This window comes from Pyrgilauda ruficollis, unplaced genomic scaffold, assembly GCF_017590135.1.
Source record: "Pyrgilauda ruficollis isolate IOZ18807 unplaced genomic scaffold, ASM1759013v1 scaffold41, whole genome shotgun sequence".
Classification (NCBI taxonomy): domain Eukaryota; kingdom Metazoa; phylum Chordata; class Aves; order Passeriformes; family Passeridae; genus Pyrgilauda; species Pyrgilauda ruficollis.
In genome coordinates this window covers 8356035-8377115 of record NW_024525601.1, presented here as the reverse complement: position 1 = coordinate 8377115, position 21081 = coordinate 8356035, and the positions used below count along the sequence as shown (strand labels likewise).

General features: G+C 40.7%; 1 protein-coding gene across 5 annotated transcripts in view; it reads left to right on the top strand.

Moving 5' to 3' along the window:
• The window catches only part of OSBPL1A (oxysterol binding protein like 1A), a 78048-nt gene that overhangs the window by 749 nt on the left and 56218 nt on the right, over positions 1-21081 (top strand). The window contains exons 1-12 of one of the 5 annotated variants that reach the window (XM_041477588.1): positions 103-427; positions 531-687; positions 5969-6091; positions 10890-10975; positions 12863-12937; positions 13687-13798; positions 14937-15022; positions 18124-18268; positions 19004-19071; positions 19152-19196; positions 20535-20608; positions 20690-20753. In XM_041477588.1, the coding sequence (XP_041333522.1) occupies positions 5971-6091; positions 10890-10975; positions 12863-12937; positions 13687-13798; positions 14937-15022; positions 18124-18268; positions 19004-19071; positions 19152-19196; positions 20535-20608; positions 20690-20753 (876 nt within the window). In that variant the 5' untranslated portion in view covers positions 103-427; positions 531-687; positions 5969-5970. Of the gene's footprint in view, positions 1-102; positions 711-5968; positions 6092-10889; positions 10976-12862; positions 12938-13686; positions 13799-14936; positions 15023-18123; positions 18269-19003; positions 19072-19151; positions 19197-20534; positions 20609-20689; positions 20754-21081 lie in introns of those variants that run through there. The other 4 variants (XM_041477587.1, XM_041477591.1, XM_041477590.1 and 1 more) reach the window with 4 other exon arrangements.

The following is a 21081-nucleotide window of genomic DNA, read 5'->3' as shown; positions in this document are numbered from 1 at the left end:
GGCGGGGGGAGCTGCCGGGGCGCCGCTGCCGGTCACATGTAACCGCGCCCGGTGCGCGTAGCACGGCACGGCGCGGGGCGGCGGCGGCAGCTCGCGGGGCGAGGCGAGGCGAGGCCGGCCGTGGGCCAGCCCGCCCGCCCGGGGCGGGTTTCCTTCCGCGGCGGGGACGCGGGGCCGCCGGGGGATGCGCCGCTCTCCCGCAGCGGCGTTGGCTTTGTTGCTGCCGTGGCCGCCTCTCCACCGCAGCCGCCGGGGGCGTGTTCGGGGGCGGGGGTGTCGCTGTTTGCCCCTTCCCTCAGGAGTCCGTTGTGCGGGCTGAGGGGACGGCCCCAAGCCGGGTTCGGCTCGAGGCACGAAGCAGAGGCGGCCTTGGAGGCGAGGGCCGGGGTGGTCTCGCCCTTGGGAAGCGGTGTCCTGGCTTGCTGCTGTGCGTGGGTGTTCCTTCCTCCTCCTCTTCGCGCTGTTCCCCTCCCTGGAACAGGCGCGGCGCTAGCCGGTGCCCGCAGGTCTGAGCGCACCTTTCCCCGCAGGCAAGGAGCGCAGCTGCTGCGACGCGCCCGGCTCGCCTTAAAAAGTGTTTAATTACCGGGACCGGAACGAGCCGCTCGATTCCAGGCGGGCGTAGGGAACTCCGGCGGTCCTGCTGAAGTTGTCACTGCTTGGGACTGTGCCTGCCTGCTGATCCGGGTGAGATCTCGCACGAGCTGTGGGTAAGCTTATTCAGAGCGCCTGGGCTGAAAGCAAGTCTTTGGTGTAACAGAAATGAAATATGTGCGGAAAACAGCCCAAGAACGAGGATTAGTTTAAATAGTGGTGCTGAATAGATGAGTTATTGCACATGTGTTAATTGCTATTAAACAAATAATATCTTGATTTTAGAGAGGTGCTGATTTCACAGCTGTGTCATAGAAGCATGACCAGCTTCTAACTTCCATAACCCTTTACCCAAAGACTGAAACAACTGCTTTTAGATAACATCACTCATGCTTCTAGTACAGCCACTCTTTCTTCTTGGAGCAGCTCCTGTCAGTACAGTGTGTTGTGTGGGTTTGTGGACAGGTTCTGTCTGTTTGTGCAGTTTGGTGCATTTTGCCCGCCTTCTCTGCAAGCATCACATCATAACGTGTGCGTGCTGGGACATGTAAGAAATCTTCCTGAACACGTATCAGCCTCTCCTACAGAAATCTGATTTTCGTTGCTAGAGGAAGATCTATTGAAATACTAGGCAATGTTGTGCTTTTTGCCAGCCTTACTGTTTGTCATGGGGAGAAAACTTCCTGTACAACCTGTGGCTGCTGCCTCAGAGCCTTAATGTTAGGTTGGCCAAGCATAGTGCTGCTTCTCCTGCTTTTTTAGCGGTATATGAGTGTAACCCACTCATATTCTGCTTAGTATATATTGTTATTGTTCTGGGCTGCCTACATAGCTAGAGAATTCAGCAGAAGAAACTAAAGCAAAAGCAAGTGGGTCTTACAAGTAGTGCTGCCTTGTAGTCAGGAATGGCACTGTGGATCTTCATAGGTCACTTGGAGAAAAGAAGCTTTTTTTTTTGCTTGGACTTTATCCTAGCAGGTAGGTAGTTAGTTGGCCTTTTGTGTTGAAGTATTCTGCAAAACTCCATTAAGCAGGCATGCAGGCAGAATGGTAACCTGTGTTCTCTGTGTTGGAAACAACCCCTGTGTGAAGATAGACCCTCTAGTAATGTGACAGAATCACTCTGGCATAGGTCGCATAGAAGCAGATAAAAGCAGAGCATCTTAATGCTATTTTGTATACCTTCTTAAAGGATAAGATTCAGTTAGCGGTCAAGTACTGCTGTGGTAGTCCTAATGAGTTCAACAGAAGTGCCTTGCAGTCACATCTCAGCTGCAGAGGAGATACTAAATAATGTCCTGTGGTGTTGTGTCATGATGTACCAGTGACTGTGGAGACTGCCATGCAAGACTTTCAAGGACACAAGGCTTAAATAGGGGCCATGAAAGGCAGTGTGCCTGTATCAGCTGATTAATGGAATAAGGTAATGATGGCAGCATGGCTGAATGAAAGATGTTTTCTCTTTTAAGTGGCTAGTAGATTTGCATAGAGGCAGCACAATCCATATAGATGAACATGCTATTAGTATCTTAAGGCTAATAACTCCAAACTAAACTATTACATTTCTCCCTCAGTGCTGATGGCCTGGATTGGTGCCTCAAAACTGGTGGGTGGGGATTTTAGAGCTCTTCATGATGGGTCATGGGACCAAATAAAATCCTGTCTGCACAGGAGTATACGTGTACAAAGTACAGCTGCAAGTGCACACCACTTGAGTGCCCATGCATTGATTTGTTTCCATACTCTAAACTTGTTACTCAAACTTCTGTTGGTGGCTTCTCATCTCCATTACAGAGCAAATCCTATTGCTTAAAACAGTATTTACAACAGTATAAAAGGTTCTGTTAAGTCTCCTTGCTGCCAGCTTTATTTAGGCATGTCGTTTAGCTTATTAGCTGAAGCTGTATGTTCTTTATCATTTGTCTGATGAGTAACTGCATGCAGATGCACTTTCCAGCCCCAATTGTAGAAACACTTTCACGTGAGTGATCCTTCTGTGATTAGTAGCCAGACAGTAATTATTCTGCGTCATTGCGTGCTGCAGGCTTACAAAGTGTATTTGAAATTGGAGGCTTGGCCTGAACAGCAAGGCCTTTGAGGAGTAAACCAGTGAAGCAGGCAGACCATGTTACTGTGCATGTTACTCTATTGCTAGTGTTTGCTTTAAGAGTACAAACAAATCAGTGATTTTAACCTTACAACTATTCAGTGGTAGAAAAACTATGCAAGTAATTTTATGTAGCAGTTGAACTTTCAGTGTATTTTGACCTGTTTAAGATTCTGCTCATGTACATAATAGGCCTTGCTGGATGCAAGAGTCGTTTATTTGAATCAGCGTCTTGGTTTCTTTCCCAAACATTCTTTTCTTCCTTCTCGTCAATATCAAATGGAAACAGCAGGTTGTTAATGCGTTGAAAATGCGTTGGTATTTGTACCTGCTAAGTAGGTGGGATGTTGACAAACGATACAGGGCAATGATAGGAGCATGTTTCTCATCTGAGACATGGCTAAAGCAATACTGTGTGGGAGGGGGTGAAAATGAACTATGAGCTTTGCTTTTTTTCTTCCCCTTTCCCCCCAGTGATGGCTAAGCCAGCAAAATGAGTCGAACTGTCCTCTTATCTTTGGTCTGTGTGATTCTCAGTGCTGCATTCTGTGTCCTGCTGAAACTGTATCACTCAGCTTCAGGGATAGTATTACAGGCTGATAATACATTAACATACATGATTTTGATCATTCTCTAGACACTGCTAGAACTGATTCACTGAGGAAAATTATACCTGCCCTAGTAACAATAAACTGTGCTGTGTTGCCTCCACAAGTGGATAGACTGCTGTTTAAAGGAGAAAGTATCTTCAGGGCTCGAACGACTGGTAGAGGAACTAGTACTGTTTTGTTTTGTTTTCTGGTAGAACTGAAAAATATGCATGAGCAAGAGTGCTGACTAACTGCTTCTGGAGAAGGCATTTGTATCCTGTGTCTGTCGTAAATTGCAGGTGACCGATCCAGTCTGTTCTTCTGAAATATGCTAGAAAGGGCTTGCTTAGTCTTTGTCAAATTCTTTGGAAACAGATTCTCTCTCTGCCTTTGCTGATTGAGGAAAAGGTAGGGAAACCTCTTTTTGCTGTGTTGTTAGCTCTTTGGCAGTCTGTCCTGTTCTAATTTCTGCCTCAGTCTTGAATATTGCAGGATCTGCCACTGTTACAGGCTTTTTGTTCCTTACCCAGTGTTCTCACTGTCTCTTTTCTTGCTGAGTGGCTTCTTATCTTACCGTAGTTAAAGAGCTCCCTGCATCTATTTAAGCTGTGAGTGTGTGTGGTGCAATCAGGCTGCCTGTCCAGAGCAGCAGAGTGTAAACAGTTTGTGGGACCATTCAAAACCTCTGCTAGTATAGGAAAGCTACCTGTGTGAGGCCAGTAATCATTAACTGACTGCAGGATCTGGTAAACCTAGTGTGTCAGGTGAATATCCTAAACTGGAGACACTAAATTTGGACAGGGTCTCTTGTTTTCCTGTTGTATCAACAGCAATAAATTGTCTATAGCAGCACAGTCTTTTGAAGTTGTTTCTAACATAGTTTCTTGACACTGCTTAAAAGCAATATATTTCAATAGGGAAATGCTGTATCTAGGTCTAGTTGAGTAATAGGATAAGCTGAATTGGAAGGGACCCATCAGGATCACCGAGTCCAGGTCCTGGCACTATGCAGGATGCCCCATGAGTTGCACCATGTGCCTGAGAGCATTGTCTTCTTGGATGTCAGGTTTAGTGCTGTGTCTGCTTTTCTGGGGAACCTGTTCCAGTGCTTAACCACCCTCTGGGTGAAAAACTTTTTCTTGATACCCAGCCTAAATCTCCCCTGACTCAGCTTCATGCTTTTTCCCCAAGTCCTGGCACTGGACACAAGAGTGAAGAAGTTGGTACCTGCCCCTCTGCTTTCCCCCATAAGAGACTGCAATGAGCTCTCCCTTCAGTCTCCTCTTCTTTGGGCTGAACAAACCAAATAACCTCAGCCTCCCTTGACAAAGCTTCCCCTCCAGATCTTTGACCATCTTCATTGCTCTCCTTTGGACACTCTCTAATAGCTTAATGCCTTTTTTATATTGTGGTGCCCAAAACTGCCCTCAGCATTCGAGGTGAGGCTGTCCCAGTGCAGAGCAGAGCAGGACAATTCCCTCCTGTGCCTGGCTGGCAATGCTGTGCCTGATGCCCCACAGCACACAGTTGGCGCTCCTGGCTACCAGGGCACTGCTGACTTGTGTTCAACTTGCCATCGACCAGGACCCATCACCAGGTCCCTTTCTGCACTGGTACTCTCCAACATCTCACTCCCCTGTCCACATCCAGGGTTGCCGTGTCCCAGATGCAGAGTCCAGCACTTGTGCTTGTTAAACTTCATACAGTTGGTCACTATTGTAATGGCATTAAAAAAAAAGGCAAACCAACTTCAGATTGTGATTTCAGTGTAGAAAAAGATTGGTTAAGACATCACTTAGTAACTGTATTCTTCAACAGACCTGGTAAGTAGCAGTATTGCTTGCCCAAAGATCTAAGGCTCCCCATCTAGTAGAGAGCTGTAAAATAGTTTTGTTAAAAGGTTTTGTTTTCTCCCTTCTTTGAAAGTCATAAATACCTTTTGTTTTTTCTTTGCAGTTCAAGAGCAATGGTAGGATTAGAATTAATTAGTGATCTTTTACAGTTGTGTGTTAACTTCCTTATATTGTACTGTTGTGTTTCTTAAAGATAAAGTCAAATCTACAAAGTTGTCTGAGTCCCCAATTCCCCTTCACATTGAGGTTGCAGGGTCTCAGATACCCAGGCTCAGGAGATGGTAGTACTAATCACTGATGGGTATCTGACATCTCCATGCAAAGACGTTCTGTTCTCTAGGGTTGGCAGCCAAAATAATTGTCAATTAATTCTCAGGTAATACTTGGGTTAATGGATGTACATAGTTACTTTCTTTTTTTTTTTTTTTCATTCCTGTTGCCTTTGGAAACCTGAAGGGATAAGGGTGAAAGCCTTGTAAGGAAAAAGCAAATGCTTACTGGTTATGCTTGTAGCAAAGCTTGCCTTGTTTATGGCATAGAGTTTCAACTCCCAAGCCACCCTTAGAACCTAGAAAACAGAGAAGCAAGAAAACATGGGTATTTGGTTATTTAACTGCTTTGTATGAGGAATTTTAATGCTTCTTAGTAGCCTGTGTGCTGGGCTGTTGCAACAGCTTGGGCATTAAGTGTGTGCCACAGAGAGAATAGTTATCTTTCTCGTACCAGGGTTAGTATTAAATAACAGCTAAAGGTGACGTAATTTTAAGCCATAACTTACAGCGTATAACTGATTGCACAATCTCTTCTTTTGTATATTTTATCAGAGATGACTACAGAAGCAGAACAACAGCTTCTCCATGATGCTAGAAATGGAAATGCTGAAGAAGTTAAACAGCTGTTGGATACCTTGGACAAAGGAGAAATAAGCTTTGATATCAACTGTAAAGGTTAGTAGCCTTCCTCAAATGTTTGCAATCTTGCTGTTAAAGTCACATGTAGTGAAACTGATAGCGGTAGTATAATCTTGCTTTCTTTGGAGTGCTCAGTACAGTAATAAAAAAACCCACTTAAACAGCTTTTATACTGTGACTTAAGGGCATATTTGCATAGGGGAGGGATAATAAAAGAGTATGGATATTTGCAGTGTACAGAAAAACTCAGCGTAATTCATAGACACTAGATGTGTCGACAAGGGAACAGTACCTCTTTTTGCCTGTGTTCATACTTCTGCCAATTTTGAGGCTTTAGAATACTAAACAGAACAGATTGTGGTGCCTGGGGATTGTTCAGGGAGGTAAATAGCTTTCATCAGAGCTGCAGAGAATATTAGATAAGGTCAGTCATTTGTGCTCTGCTCAGTGTAAGGGTTTATTATTTTGGGGTTTTTTAGCCCCATATTTTGTTATCACACAGTAGAAGTGTTACATGTCTTGCCACTTGCAAAAATGTTTGGGACAAATGTTTACTTCTTACTTCTGCAGAATACTAGGTTACTTGGGAAAAGAAGCTAAGACTGCTCTTCATCTAGGTCTGGGTCTTTGGCCATCACTGAAGTTTTGCTGATGTGCAGCTAACATAGGTGTGGCTCAGCAACTTGCTTGCTGTGCATTAAAAACTTCAAACTGGGACTAGATTTGCAAGCTTGCTAGCAGTTGCAGACTACCTTACCTCTTTGTTATTTTAGTAGATTTATATTTCTCTTTATTTACATGAGTGTGTTTCTGGTTGTTTCCAAGATGTGGATGTGAATCTCACTCTTTCTACCCAGGCTGGTATTCCATTGCTTGTCATTTAGCTGTTTAGCAGCACTGAGAAGAAGGTGCTGCAGAGGGAGAGGGGAGTAATCAACTGTGCTTCCTCTCAACCTTGACAAATGGGAACACCTTGCCCTAAAGGGCAGGGATTCCTATTACCTGAACAAGCTCTATCCCTTTCCCAAGTCTCATTCTTAATCATTAGCTTACTTATCATTTTGTTTGACTACTCAGCCGTGTTTGTGTTTTCTCAACGGTTAATGTACTCACCTTAGAAAAGAAGTTGTGAAACCCAAGCTCTTGCTACTTCATCTCTGGGGAGCTAGTTCATAATTTAAAGGGGAGCCAAACATACCTTGATGAAGCTGAAGTCCTCCACCCCAGAAGTATATCCTTGGTAAATATTCAATATGTGTAGTGCCTAAACAATTGGAGTAAAAGTACCTTAAGATTCATGCAACGGTGCCCATAAATAAGTTCCTGAAGTCTCCTGTCCTTAGAAGAGGTGTCAGAGTGTCTCTGATGTGTTCTTACGCATAATCTGAAGTCAAGGAAACTTACTGACATGGTATACTCTACTGTCTGTTATATCAAGCAAAGGGGTCTCTGGTGAGAAAGTCTGCAGCGTAGAAGAGACTCAAGTAATGAAGTGAAAGATGGTGCTTAGCTGTTTTTCCAGTTCAGAAGTACATGCCAGTTGGTTAATACTTGCTTGCTAATGGGAGGTCTAGGAAGCTATAGGGTTCCTAAAGCTAGGAATGTGCTTTGATATTACATTTAACCTAAACTAGTTCCAAATATGGATTTTGTTCACTGTGAAATCTCTGCTTTTGAAGTTTCAATTCTTCTAAATGTCTGAGGACACAGAAGTGTAATTAATGTTATTTGGAGGAACTGCTCTAGTTGTGTGAAACTTCAGAGTTAAATCTGTAGTCATTTTTCAGAGACTGACTTGTTTCACTTTGCTCCCATAGAGTGTTCCATTGGAAACAGTCTAAGACAAATTCAGGCCAAACAGCCTCTGCTGTATAACTGGCCCTGGCATTCTGCCTCCTCACTAGCTAAACCACTGTGTCTTGCTACAAGTTCTGATCTGTTGGGTAGCACCAGATAGTAATTGCATAACAACCTGATGATTAACTAAAGTACACACTGTAGACTGTAACTATCTTTTTGCAATGCTTAATCTTCCTTCTCTTCCTGACAGCCTCTTGTGGTCCTGTCATTATCTTGGATAATAGATGTCCCTAGAAAGTCAGGGTATGGGGAATGTCTTCAGTGCTGTAGCAGTTCCTTCAGGATTTCCATCTGATACTGCAGTGCTGCTTGGCTTGGAATAAAGTGCATCTGGAGCAGGTGGGAGGCTGTACTGCAGGTGGTGTAAACGTCCTGCAGGGTGTGCCTTGGTAGCCCAAAGTTTGACAAGTTGGTGTGTCTGGGTGTCAAAACCTGTCTTTTGACATCTTCTCCTTGTCTTTTCAGAGGGGAGCTACATCTGAGGCTGTGTGTGCTGTATATTCATAAGTGCCAAGTCTGACAACAGTGATCCTAAACATCACAATTTCTACCAAACTGAAGGAAGAGAAAATAAGTTCAAGCTTCTGTACTTGCTCAGTTGTGACTGTATTCTACCCAGTCAGTGCTTGCAGATAAGCAGGATTTGCTTGAGGAAAATCCAGCCAAATTATCTAAACTTCTCTTTTTGGGTTCCTCAGTTCACTGGTTTGGAAAGAAGGAATGTACATTAAAACAGTACCAAACCCAGGTTTCATCCAAAATAATCGTGTTTTCTAAGGACATCTCTTGGCTCATTCTTCTTAAATACAATAAAATAGGGTATCTAGGAATTTGCAGTGTAAAAACTCTGTAAGGTAAGGTCAATGGTCAATAGTGTGTTATGGCAAAATACACTTTTGAATGACTACGCAGTGGCCTAGCAGCACACAGCTGGAAAAGGGCTGCCTACCTTGTCTCCATTCTCTAAGCAAATGGTAACACTTGAGACTTAGAGTTAAGTGGCATTATACCAAAGAGCTTTGTGTAAGAGGGAAAGGAATTATGTTTTTTGTTGGAATTACATTGTTTCTTCTTTCCTATCCTTGCATTCTCCCTAGTGTAATACTGTCGCTGTCATGGTTTAAAATAAAGTGCAAACACTTGTGGTCACTTTGAAGAGAAGTAATACCTCAAAAGCTTGAGAAATAAATGGTCAGCTAACATCAGAAATGCAGACATTCAGAGTGGATGCAGAACAAGGGCCTGTTCTTACTTTATTCAGTAAGAACTATAAATCTGGAGAGATTTCTGGTTGTGTTTGGTTTTTTGGTTTTTTTTTTTTGTTTTGGTTGGTTGGTTGGTTGGTTGGTTTTTTTTGGTTTTTGAAAAAAAAAAAAAAAACCACAGAGAGAACTGTCTTGTCAGTGCTGTTAACTAATGAATGTTTTGACCTAATTGTATGAATTCAGTGCAACTCAGATCTCTTTTGTGTTCTTTGAATGAACATTAGTCCCTACTGGACTGAGGGATGAGTGATGTCCCTTTAGTATGTTATCCAACATAACTAGCCCCGGAGTTAGTGGTCCACACAGTATTTATCTTCTGTAATACTTTGGCCCATCAGTAACATAGGGTAGGAGCTCTGTTGTTGGCCAGACTGTAATGAGGGAAAGATCTAAATCTGGGATTGGAAACAACAAGAGTTCAGAAGAAGGAGAATCAAATTACAAAAGAAATTGTCAATAAAGAGCAGGAATGTTAGCTGGAAACAGTTATAAGAAATGGGAAAATATTTCAGCTCTGAATCACATTCTAATGTTAATTTTTAATACGAGAGCAGAAAAGATGATGAACTTTCAAGATGAATGGTTTATTTTCCTTGTGCTTGTGGCTTGTTTTCTCAGGGCAAACTTATGTTGTGTGTGTTCCATGCCTCAGTACTTGAGCTTATGTGACAGGGGAAAACTTATGGTGGCAGTGATTTCAAAACAATTTCTACTGCCTTATTTTCATTTTTCTTCCAAGTACAAAATGATAGCTTTTAGGTGACACTGTAATGCTGTGGGTGTATTGCTTAGTTAAAAACAGGGTACGGGTTCTTTTGCTTAATATAGTTGAGTGTTGCCATTGGAAAGTAAAGTGACTTATTAACTTTAGTAATCTTGAATGCTTTAATATCTTGCTTTTAAAGAAATTATTGTGGGAGAGTTGTTGAGTTTCATACAGCCAGTCTTCCAGGTCATGTTTTAAGTGCTCTTTAAAGCATAAATCATATTTTATTTTCCATGATCATTCGTGTGCCTGCTTTCTGTCTGTTCTTTATCATTCTGAGACTTAGAGCTGTAGATGATACATGAGTTCTACTATGCATAAAGATTTCAAAGCACATTACTTAATGAGGCTGTCTTTATTAGAACTGAGTAAAGCACAAGACAAAGCTGACGACAAAAAGCCTCAACATTGGGTCATTCCACCTATTTTAGTTTGAATCCTTTGTTTGAAAGATGGGTTGTCTTACCTCTCGTTTGTGTGAAGAAAATAAAATTGTGTAAACCAATGAGTGTTTTGATAAAAAAGAGAAAAATGTGCTTGCATGTGCCATTTTCATAGTGAATAAAGAAGGAAAGTAACTGAAGCTACTTGCTGGTATTGAAAGGTGTTGCATGCAAAGAAAAGTTTTAGTCTCAGGTGACATGACTTTTCCCTTTCATAAAGTTGTGGGGGTTTTTATTTGGGTTTTTGGGGTTGATTTTGTTTGGTTTGTTAGGTATTTAGTGTTTAGTTTTGATTTTTTTTTTTTTTTAGATTTGAATCTATCTTTCTCAAACTGCCTCCTGAATTAGTAATTTAAATATTATGAGTAGTATTGATGCTTCCAGCCTCTTTATTCCTCTGCTGCTGTGAAGAATGGTCATCCATGACAACCTCCAAGCACACAACAATATCTCTTTTGTACTGTGTGATCAAAACTTCATTTACCTCTTTTGTCTTTTAGGCAGAAGTAAGTCTAATATGGGTTGGACACCTCTTCACCTTGCTTGCTACTTTGGACATGCTGTTGTGGTAGAGGATTTGCTGAAGGTATATATCTGTTTTCCTCTCTGTGTAAGGTTAGAAGCAGTTAGGGTTTCTTCAGGTTTTTGTGGTAGATGAAAGGAGGCTTTGCAGAGAGGCAGAGGCACTCCTACAGTTTATCTACATGTAACATGTAACTGTTGTGACGTTAAGATAGGCCTGGTTTAGAAGGATCCAAAATAGTGACAGTGGAAGTCTATACAGTAGCATACTGCCCTTACTCTGAGCAGTTTTTACAATTACTGGTACTTAGCTGGTTTTCTCTTGCAGTTAAGTATCTGCATATAGGAACTAAAGATCTGCAATATATAGATATGCACTCATGAAAGCTCAGGTTTTTTGAAGCTTAGTGGGTATCTGTATATAATAAGCCAGCATGTGATACTAGTCATGCAATTACTTCAATAGTTTGATTAGTTTACTGTTGTACACAAAGTGCTTAAGTTTAGGCAGTTTCAGTTACTGAGCTGTAGAAAAGGCTAAAGTGTCTCAAATGCAAAAAATTCTGCATTATCTAATTCTATATTGTGCATAGAAGTATGCACAGAATTTTGTGCAGAGTAGCCTATATGTGTTTCTTTCAGGTGCAGGCTAATATATTTTGACTCATTATTTCTAACGTTTGAAATAATGAACTGCACGGTGAATTTTGAAATTATGGATTTCTGTTATCAAAATGGATGAGTTTGTATTTGCATAACAACTGCAAATGCAGTGACTATGTGGTTTCTGACTGAATTTTTTTTGTTTTTGCTCTCAGGGTAGCTTCAACCAACCTTAACTATATTAGACCCTCTTTCAAATTTGAAAGATTTTGCTGGATGGCAGGAGTGCGATAAACAGGCTCAAGTACAAAGCTAACTAGTGCTAAACTTGATTTTCATTAAGAATAAAAGCTGACAGCGTAATCCAGACTTTAAAGAAGGAAACAAATTTGAGATTTCTTTGAGAAATTTTTCTCTAGCCTACACACTTGCTCAGTAAACAAAGCAATTTTCAATTCAAGCAGGCTACTTAAAGCAAAAGGTAAAGTTTTATCACTTAATACATTTATCAAGCATCCAGCTTCAAGAGTTGGAAGAGTATAGGGTATAGAAGGACTTAGTACTTTTAGTTCTTTTGATAGAGCTCTTGAAAGGATATTATTTAAAGAACAAGGTGAGAAATAAGTGATGCCATGCACTTCAGGAAGCTAGCCATGTATAAGTGTGTCTATGTACTTGTGCAAAAGCAAGTGAAGGAGGCATTATCAGAAGCAGGGCTCTGGAACTAGTAAGGTTCATCAGTTAACTTGAGGCAGGCAGCAATGACCTGGCTAAATCGTATGATCTAAACATATGTGATGAAGTTAAGTATGCTCTGCCCTCTCTTTGACCCTTTGAGAGGTTAGGTAGCGTGGTGTAGAAGAAATACTTAATGAAAGAAGGATAGGATTTCTTGGTTTCTTGGAAGAGTGCCTGTGCAGTGTGGCAACCACTCCTCCTTTCAGATAAAAGGCGTGGGATGGAGAAAGTGCATGACCAAAAAAAGGGAGATTTAACAGGAAAACCTAGAAAACCCCGAACAACCCAAGCCAAACAAAAACCAAGACAATAACAGCCCCCAGCCCTTGTATTAAACTTACTTTCCATATACCCTCTTCTTAAAAGTGTGAGATATGCCTGGAAAAATGCAGGGGGCTTTTCCTTTTTGAAGCAATTGAGAGAATGTTGGTGATGAATCTTAGATACATACTTCATCCTTGTTTCCAGGATAACTGTATTGCAGTTCTGATCTGATTTGCCACGAAGTCTACATTAGTGTCCTGTCTCCCCTTCTCCCTCCAGGCAGAGGGAATAGCCATGTAGTTCTTGTTGGAAGGATATTCAGATGTCTTTTGGTCTTGCTGTTTAGGCAGGTGCAGATGTGAATGTGCTGAATGACATGGGGGACACTCCGCTCCATCGAGCAGCTTTCACAGGCCGTAAGGTAAAGTATGGTGGCTTTTTTAAGCCTCACTTGCAGAATTATTAAGAAAGTACTAGCAATAAGATCACTTCAAAAAGATGTTTTTACAGGGTCTAAAAATGACTTATTGTCTGTTTTGGTACAGCGTGTTCAGAAGGATTAGGCACATTGCCTAGCTTGCATAACTGTCCGAAAAAAAAAAAAAAAACCACAGAGAGAAACCACATTGTTTTAATCTTAGTAGCTTCTGGAGGGGAAAGAAATCTCTTGAATGAGGACACACAGGCCCATTTCCACACAGTGTCTGGAAGTGCTGTTTCTTCATAGTTAATTAGAACTAAAGAGCTTGTTATAGGCCTGTGTAATGTGACACTAGTTCGATTCCCCTCCTCCACCCCGTCCCCCATTGCCACCATCATTCATCATTCCAAAACTAGTACTACCTCTATGGATAACATCTTGGCCCTTCAGAAGTAGTGACTACTTACTGTTTTTTCAAAAGAGCCAGTTGTACAATTTTTATCTGTCCAAGTCAGCAGTCACACCAGGTGTTGGTTCCTTCAGCCTGATTGATGGGAGAGAAAATGTTGCAGTCAGTCTCACTCTTCAATCTCTCTAAAACATCCCTTCCTGTTTTCATAAGAAACCAGCAGTGGTGAGAAGCCGTTGGTTACAAAGCTCATCTTACAGGATGTCAATAGCTAGAAAGCCTGATTGTGGCCTTGCAGTTACACAGACAGATAAGGAGTGTTTTTTGAATTGTTTTTCAGGAGGTGGTGATGTTACTCTTGCAGCATAATGCTGATCCTTCTATTGTTAACGGCAGTGGAGAGACTGCAAAAGAAGTTACCTATGACAAAGACATAAGGAATATGTTGGAAGGTAACTTGAATAGGTTAAAGTTTGTTTTGGTCTTTTTTTAACGTGTGCATTCTAAAAGCTGCTTGTTTTTTCCCTGCAAGTTACAGAAGCTCAGTTGAATTTTCTTTTTAAATCTGGTTATTAGAAAGAAAACAGTCATAGTTTTTGGTTCTTGTCTGCGATACTGACAAGTGGAGTTTTTTTGGGACTCTAGAGTTAAGTATTATGAATACAAATAGCATTGTTCAGGTTACTATTTCAGTCCTGCTGGAGTAGTCCTTGCTACAGATTTGAATGGCATGTGGGCAGTCACAGCCTTGGCTCACTGGAAGAGACAAAACTCAAGTCAAGAACAGTAAGTGGCTTTGTGTCAACCAGATCATTAGAGAGCAAAATTCTGAACAGTTTGCAAAGGTGACCCAGTTATGGATCAGATTTAGGACTTGCTATTGCAGTCTTAGACATTGTGTCAAAAGGCAAAAAAAAATAAAAACACTTCCCCTTGCTTCCACCATGGCCTCACAGGTGTCAGAGATGAGGCAGATGGTGTCCAAAAACTAATCTAGTCCACTGATTATAGTTTCGGAGAGTTCAAAAACTGTTGCTTCCTGGTATTACTATGTAATACTCCTAAATACTGATGGAGCTCTACCACAGACTACTGTGTCCACTACCACAGACTGCATGTAAGAAGTGAACTCTCTTCTTATTCTACATGCAAATGCACAAGTAACTCATTTCCACTGCTCATCTGCTGAATCGTTAGACAAGAATAAAATTTTGGTAGGATGGTAAGAAGAGTAGAAGAGAAGCTGAAAAGAATGTAGGGAAGATCTGAGATGAGGGTGTTGCATAGTTCTCATTTTCCCTTCTGCAGGTAGTGGGCATGGTTTTAAGAGTTGAAAAAATAATAATAATAAGTATGTGTATACAAACTTGCACATCTTATCAGATTTTATGTGCTTTGAACATATTTTTGCTCTGACACAGACTTTTCTGAGCAAATATTCTATGTCTCAAATAAATATTCCTGTCTCAAATAAATAATACTGGAAACTCTTGCTTCTCTAGGCTTGTTTTGCTGTACATTTTTGAATGCTGTACCTCATATGTACTTTACTGAGAATGACCTTACTTTTATTTCTCTTTTTTTTAATAGCAGTGGAAAGGACACAAGAAAGGAAACTGGAAGAACTCCTCTTAGGAGCAGCAAGAGAGGGGGAAACAGGGAAACTGACTGCGTTGGTAAGAATTCAAGTCAAGTGATTCAACCCATAATGCTAATATAACAAAATATGACTTTGTGCTTTGCATTTCAAAGGCTGTGACTGGAATATTAGTGCTGTGCCCCATGTTGTATTGGTAAGGTGCTGAACCCTCAAGCAGAACCCTCTTTGTTGGAAGTTGCAAAACCAACGATTTTCAACTTCTTTTGTGTTATTAAATCCTTTAGAAATAATTCACTAGTTAGTTGTAAACAGCAGTGTAGTGGTTCATGGTCTGCTGAGATAAGCTTATTATGTTATTGTGGATACCTTAATGTCATGGATGTCCAGATTTTCACCACAGTGAGGCCTGTCTTTAATCTTGAAAGTAAGCTCTTTCTCATTAGCATCTCTTGTAGTTTTTAACAGACAGTCATCTGCACAGCACAGTTCCATGCTGACCAGAAGTGGAAAACTGTGTATTTGTGTGTGTGCACGCTCGTAGTAATCCCAGATGAACAGTGTGGTGGCATGGTAAGGCTGTGGCAGAAGTAGATCACAGAAACACTGGAGGGTGCCTCTGGACGTGATCCAGTCCAGTTCCTGTTTGCAGAGCAGAATGAACTAGAGCATTTTGCTCAGGACCAAATCCAGCTGGGTTTTGAAGCAGAGTCCCAGTGCTTGAACTCAAGCTTTTCAGAGTCCTGAAGAGTGTCCTTAGAAGTAAGACTTGCATTATGGAACAGTTTTTACCTACTTAGCACCTGTAGTAATGCCTTTTCAGGCATGAAAATTCACAAATGTGAGATTTGTATATGTTCTTTGTTTTTCTGCCTGGAAGCCAGAAGTGAACACCTGTTTGCAATTTATTTCCCCCCTCTAAATATTTTTCTTTTAGCCCGAAACACCCTTGTCTTTCTAGCTCCTTGCATGGAAACTCTTGTTTAATCTTTGGTCATCCTTGTAATTCTTATTTGGAGATTTTATACTGTCCTCTTTGAAATTGTGAGAGATCTAGCACTGTACAAAGAACACAATATGTGAAAAAACAGTGTATTAGTACAGTGCACAGTTGTACTAATTGTAATTAATACACTGACATAAGTGATCTGTTTTGATTCTGATAATTTTAATGCTTGTTACATGTCTGCTGACTAATCCTTAATCTGATATGAAAAAATATCAGAAAAAAATTGTCTCCTTCTAGAAATCTGTCCCTAAAAAACTCTGCTTTCTCTCATGTGGCATGTAACTATGCATGAGCATGTAATTCTCCCTGTGAACATTGTAATTTCTAAGTGATTTTCTTTTTTTAAAATATTTGCCGTCTTTGAGCTCTGTATATGGGAAGAGAGCTATATATTGTCTTCTAAAACTTTTCAAAGTATTGTCATGTTTTTGACCTAGAGTCAGTTTTAAGTCAATTCTTAACAGGTGTTCCTTGGAATACACTTACAGCTCTATGGTGACTTTGACTTTCCTACCCTCAGCTCTTCAGAACTGCCCTTTAGCTCCAAAATTCACCATTCTTTACCTACTGATTGTTCAGGCATTTCTGCTCCTACTTAATTTTTTTTTATTAGCAGACTATGATGCTCATGGAACTTTAGCTGCTTATATCTACTTTTACTACTTTCACCTAACACCAGAACATGCTATTTACTAGAAGTTAGATCTTCAGCAGCTGAATCTTAACCCAGGCTCCTTAGTCTACTTGAGGCAAAGCCAGTGTGTTCTTCCTGTGAGTTCTCAAAAATGTACTGTACATTTCCTGAAGTGACTGGAGAGATTTTTATCTGAGTTGATGCATGAAGCTTTCTTCCAAATATTCCTTTGTGACATGGCATAAGGTGCTGAAAGCACAGGCATGTGGCTTAAAATGTATGGAGGCAAGAGTCAGAAGAGGAAGTAAATGTAAAACAGCTGGTTGGAAAGAGCTAAAGCTTAGAAATCCTCAGGAATGCAAGTATTTGACTACAGTGTTAATGAGGGTGTACTTCCACAAACTCCCCCTTTTTGACTTTTGTTCTCTTACCAGCTGTAAACAACACCTTGTATAAGGGATAAACAGTTTATCCCTTATAGGACTACTTCTGAGGTTCATATAAAGTAGTTGCTGTTGATGTTAAATTGTGGCCATGGGAATTCTGATATTTTGTAATTTTATCTAAAGATAGCATATACCTAATGTGAATACTTAAACTGAGTTTCTCAAAAGTTGTTGTCATGCACTTGTGACTCTGTTCTCCTAAGACTGCTTATCAGTAACTTAGCCTTTTCTAGTAAGGCACTCCCACCTGGCTTGTGAGCTTAAGTAGCTGGCAGTGCACAAAATGGTTTGGGCTGGAAGGAACCTCTACTGATCATTCAGTCCTACCCCCATGTATGCATCCAGTAGCCACATATTTGGATAGGAGTGTAGTGGTGTTTTAGGGTAGTTAGCAGTGTCATGCTTCATGACCCTGCTCTTTGAAGGGGTCAGTTTCTCAAAATGTTTATATTGTGTGCAAGTAAAACTCAAGTTTGGGTTGTGTTTTTTTTTCCCTTGGTTACATAGGTACTTTTATCTTAATGGACTTAAGAATGCAGCAAAACTGTTTGTAACAGATTGCCTATCCAAGGAGCTCTAAATGGCCTAGGATATCTGGCATTGAGACTGGCAGGTCTGCCACCCTTCAGTACAAAGTTCTTACCCTCTGAAACAGGGTGGCTGCACAATTTTTTTCTGGATTTAGCACTGGCCTGTGCTAACTTCTGCACCATGCCTGGGAGTCTTCTATGAAGAACAGCAGATTTTTGACAGTAGAGCTGGGCAGGGCCATTCTAGCATATAAATGACTGGACTGCAATACTGAGCAACTTTCCCTGGCACTGTGCAGTTAAGCAGAAAAATGTCTCCATATTGTGTAGCGGAGGTGGAAGGGGTATAGCAAGCAAAACACTGAAGTTCCTTACTCTAGCTGAACGTCTTGTTTGATTGTTGCACTCCTTGCCCTTGTCATAACACTTGCTAAATGCCCTCTTTGTTGCCAGATCTACACTGAAGCATCCTAGTTAGGAACAACTAATTTTGAAAATAGAGAATATGGCATCTGGAGAGGGGGGAGAACTGATAAGTAAGCAAACTTTGTTTTTTTCCAGTTAAACAAGCGCAAGCCACCTGATATCAACTGTACAGATCAGATGGGGAACACACCCTTGCACTGTGCAGCGTACCGTGCTCATAAGCACTGTGCATTGAAACTTCTAAAAAATGGAGCAGATCCTAAAATAAAAAACAAAAATGGTGAGTACCAAATGAAGAGTACGTTAACTATTAAGTGGAGACACAAATTCAACATCTTCTGCAAGCTGTGTTTCTTATTATGCAGTGTTCAGGGAAAACCTTACAGTGCTTTACAAGCTTTGTGTCACTAATAAAGGAAGGCCAAATGTGGCTAAATTGCAAGAGGCTGGAGAACTGTAGCAAAATACTTATTGTATGTGCTTTTATTTTCCAAGCTTTCCAGTTTCTGTAAAATTTCCTGACTGTCTTAACCGTGAAATGTGCCTGGCTTTTGTTTTCTTGATGCTAAATATTGAACACAGGTAACAAAAAAAAGCAAGATTGAAAATGTGCCCAAGACAAAGTGACTCCTTAGAAGAAGACTTCTAATGAAACCAAAAAGAAGAAAACTTGATGCAGATGTTATGCAAACTGTGTTCTTGTCCTCTGTTTAAATATGCCTCTGTCTTGATATTTGTGAGTGTCCTAAACTGTTTTTTATAGATGGAAGCTAAAAACAAATTTAAATCAGTAAGGGCAAAGGGCTCTCTGTGGTTAATAGAATTCTGATGAGCAATGCAGTGCCTTAAAATTCAATACCTTTTTTAGTCTTTTGCCCTTGAGGAGTTGATGTTCCCCAATTATAAGTGTAGATGCTTGAAGGCCAAACTCATGGATAATGAGTGTCAAATTATTTTAAAGTACATCTGAGTTTACTTGCATCAAATTCTCATGCCTTGTCTTGTTACTAAACAGATCAGACACCCCTTGATCTAGCCCAAGGTGCAGAAATGAAACTGATACTGGCAGGTAAAACTGGAAAGGTAGGAACTTTTGTATCAATTTAAAATGCCAAGGCTGTCTAGTTGAAGCTATTCCTATATGAGCTTTAATTTCTGTGCAGGTTATCAACAAACCCCTGAGACGATATGAAGGTCTCCTGTGGAAGGTATGGCTTATTTCTCTTTCTAAAATAGCTTGTAAGATTTCAAAGTATGTCCTTTTTCTATAGTTCAGTTATAACTGATGAGTGAAAGGATTTTTGAATAGTACTTAATAGTAATTTTGTATAATATGTATAGATGGGCTGGCTGAGTGGAGCAGCTACCAGATTTGTGGTATCCTGATCATAACCTCAGTCACTAAAATCTTTATTTCTTGGTAATTTTTGTGGCAAAGCTTCACTGTGATAAGGCTTTGTTCCTTTTGTGTGGGCAAAATGCTTTTTCTTTTCTCAGTAGATTACTTTGATAATCTCTGACTGATACATTGTCTTTAAGAAACTGTGACTAATATTTTGCCATCATCTTCTGAAAATTTTAAAACTTAGTGGGAAGATGGCATTCAAAGAGTTTAAAGCTCATTTGGCTGTGTTGCTCAAGTGAATGGAAGGTCTACATGAATGTTTAGTTATGTTGCTTAATGAAATCTTTAAAGCTTTTTTCAGTGTAAATTTTCCTATACCACAATTGTAATATAAGGAGCTGTTCTTAAAGAAGAACTGTGTGCTAAAGCTTGAGAAAGATAAAGTGTTGTAGTTGGAGACATCAATGTGTTTTGTTTCTCATTTCATTTTATAAAATAGAACTGTGTGGTGCCCAAGAATTCTTGTAATATTAAAAAATACAACATTTTAATATTTCAGTTGTTACTGGGTAGCAGGCTCAGCTTTTATCTTTAGGTGATTCCAAAACAAGAGTAGTGCTGCAATTGAAAATACTCTCATGTTGTTGTGATCATCAGGATATGCAGAACCTAAAAGGTTTCTGTAATGTTTACTAGTTTTAGGTGTTAAGCGAGCTTCTTTGCCTGACCATGCAGGAGTCCCTCTGTCCATCACACTTCTTCCACCAGAGACTTTAAACTGCTGGGACTGAAGCCCCTTTGCAGTTGGTGGCTCCAGGGAGTTGATGAGTGCCCAGCTTGGCTCTGTAAACTCACCACACTCAGTCAGACAAGGTTTCCTTACCAGCTTGACCCTTGGTTTCCCATAGCTGAGTCTCAGATGTCTGGATCCTTACTTTAATACGAAGGAACCCCCCTGAGTTTTTCTGCCCTTGCAATCTAAGCATGTGAAAGTCTGGAGTCTTCCTGCTGAGTCCTCAGCTCCTGACACCACAAAGTCCCTGTGCCCTTGGCTAAACAAAGACCACTTCGTGGTCTCTTGCCTCAGGCTCCTACCACCCAGAGCTCAGTTCTGCTCATCACACTGCAGCTGCACACTGAGCTGTCTGTATTAAATGTATTCTGTTGAGCTTACCTAGCCTTTTTTTTTTTCCCCTTTTAGAGCTCACGATTTTTTGGTTGGAAACTCTACTGGATAGTTCTAGAACATGGAGTGCTTTCCTGGTATCGGAGACAGTAAGTTCTGTGTTTAAGTTTCTGAAAAGCAGTTTAAATAATTCCTGTCTTTGCTTCACTAAATCTCTTTTTCTTTCAAAGAGCCGATGCAGTGAATAACGATCATCGTCAGGGATGCAAGCATCTAACACAAGCTATCTGCACGGTAGGAATGTGTTGTAACAACTGAGTTGGTTTTTTTATGTTCCATTGTATTCCATTCCTGGTTAATGAAAACTTCCACTGGATTGGTAACCCGATCTTTGTTATGAAATAGGGAGAAATCTTGTGCTGTTGAAAGAAACGCTTGTTCCTCTCCAGCAAAGTAGTCTTTTATGTAAAGTGGCCATAAAGCTCCCTCACTGCTTTCTAAAGCTTTGAAGATTTAGACACACAAGGTATCCTGAAAGCAGACTGGGTTGGTTTGAAGCATGTGATCTGGAATAGCCAAAGCTCCACTTCCCCCTTAGCTGTCCCTGGCTGCTTGTGACCGA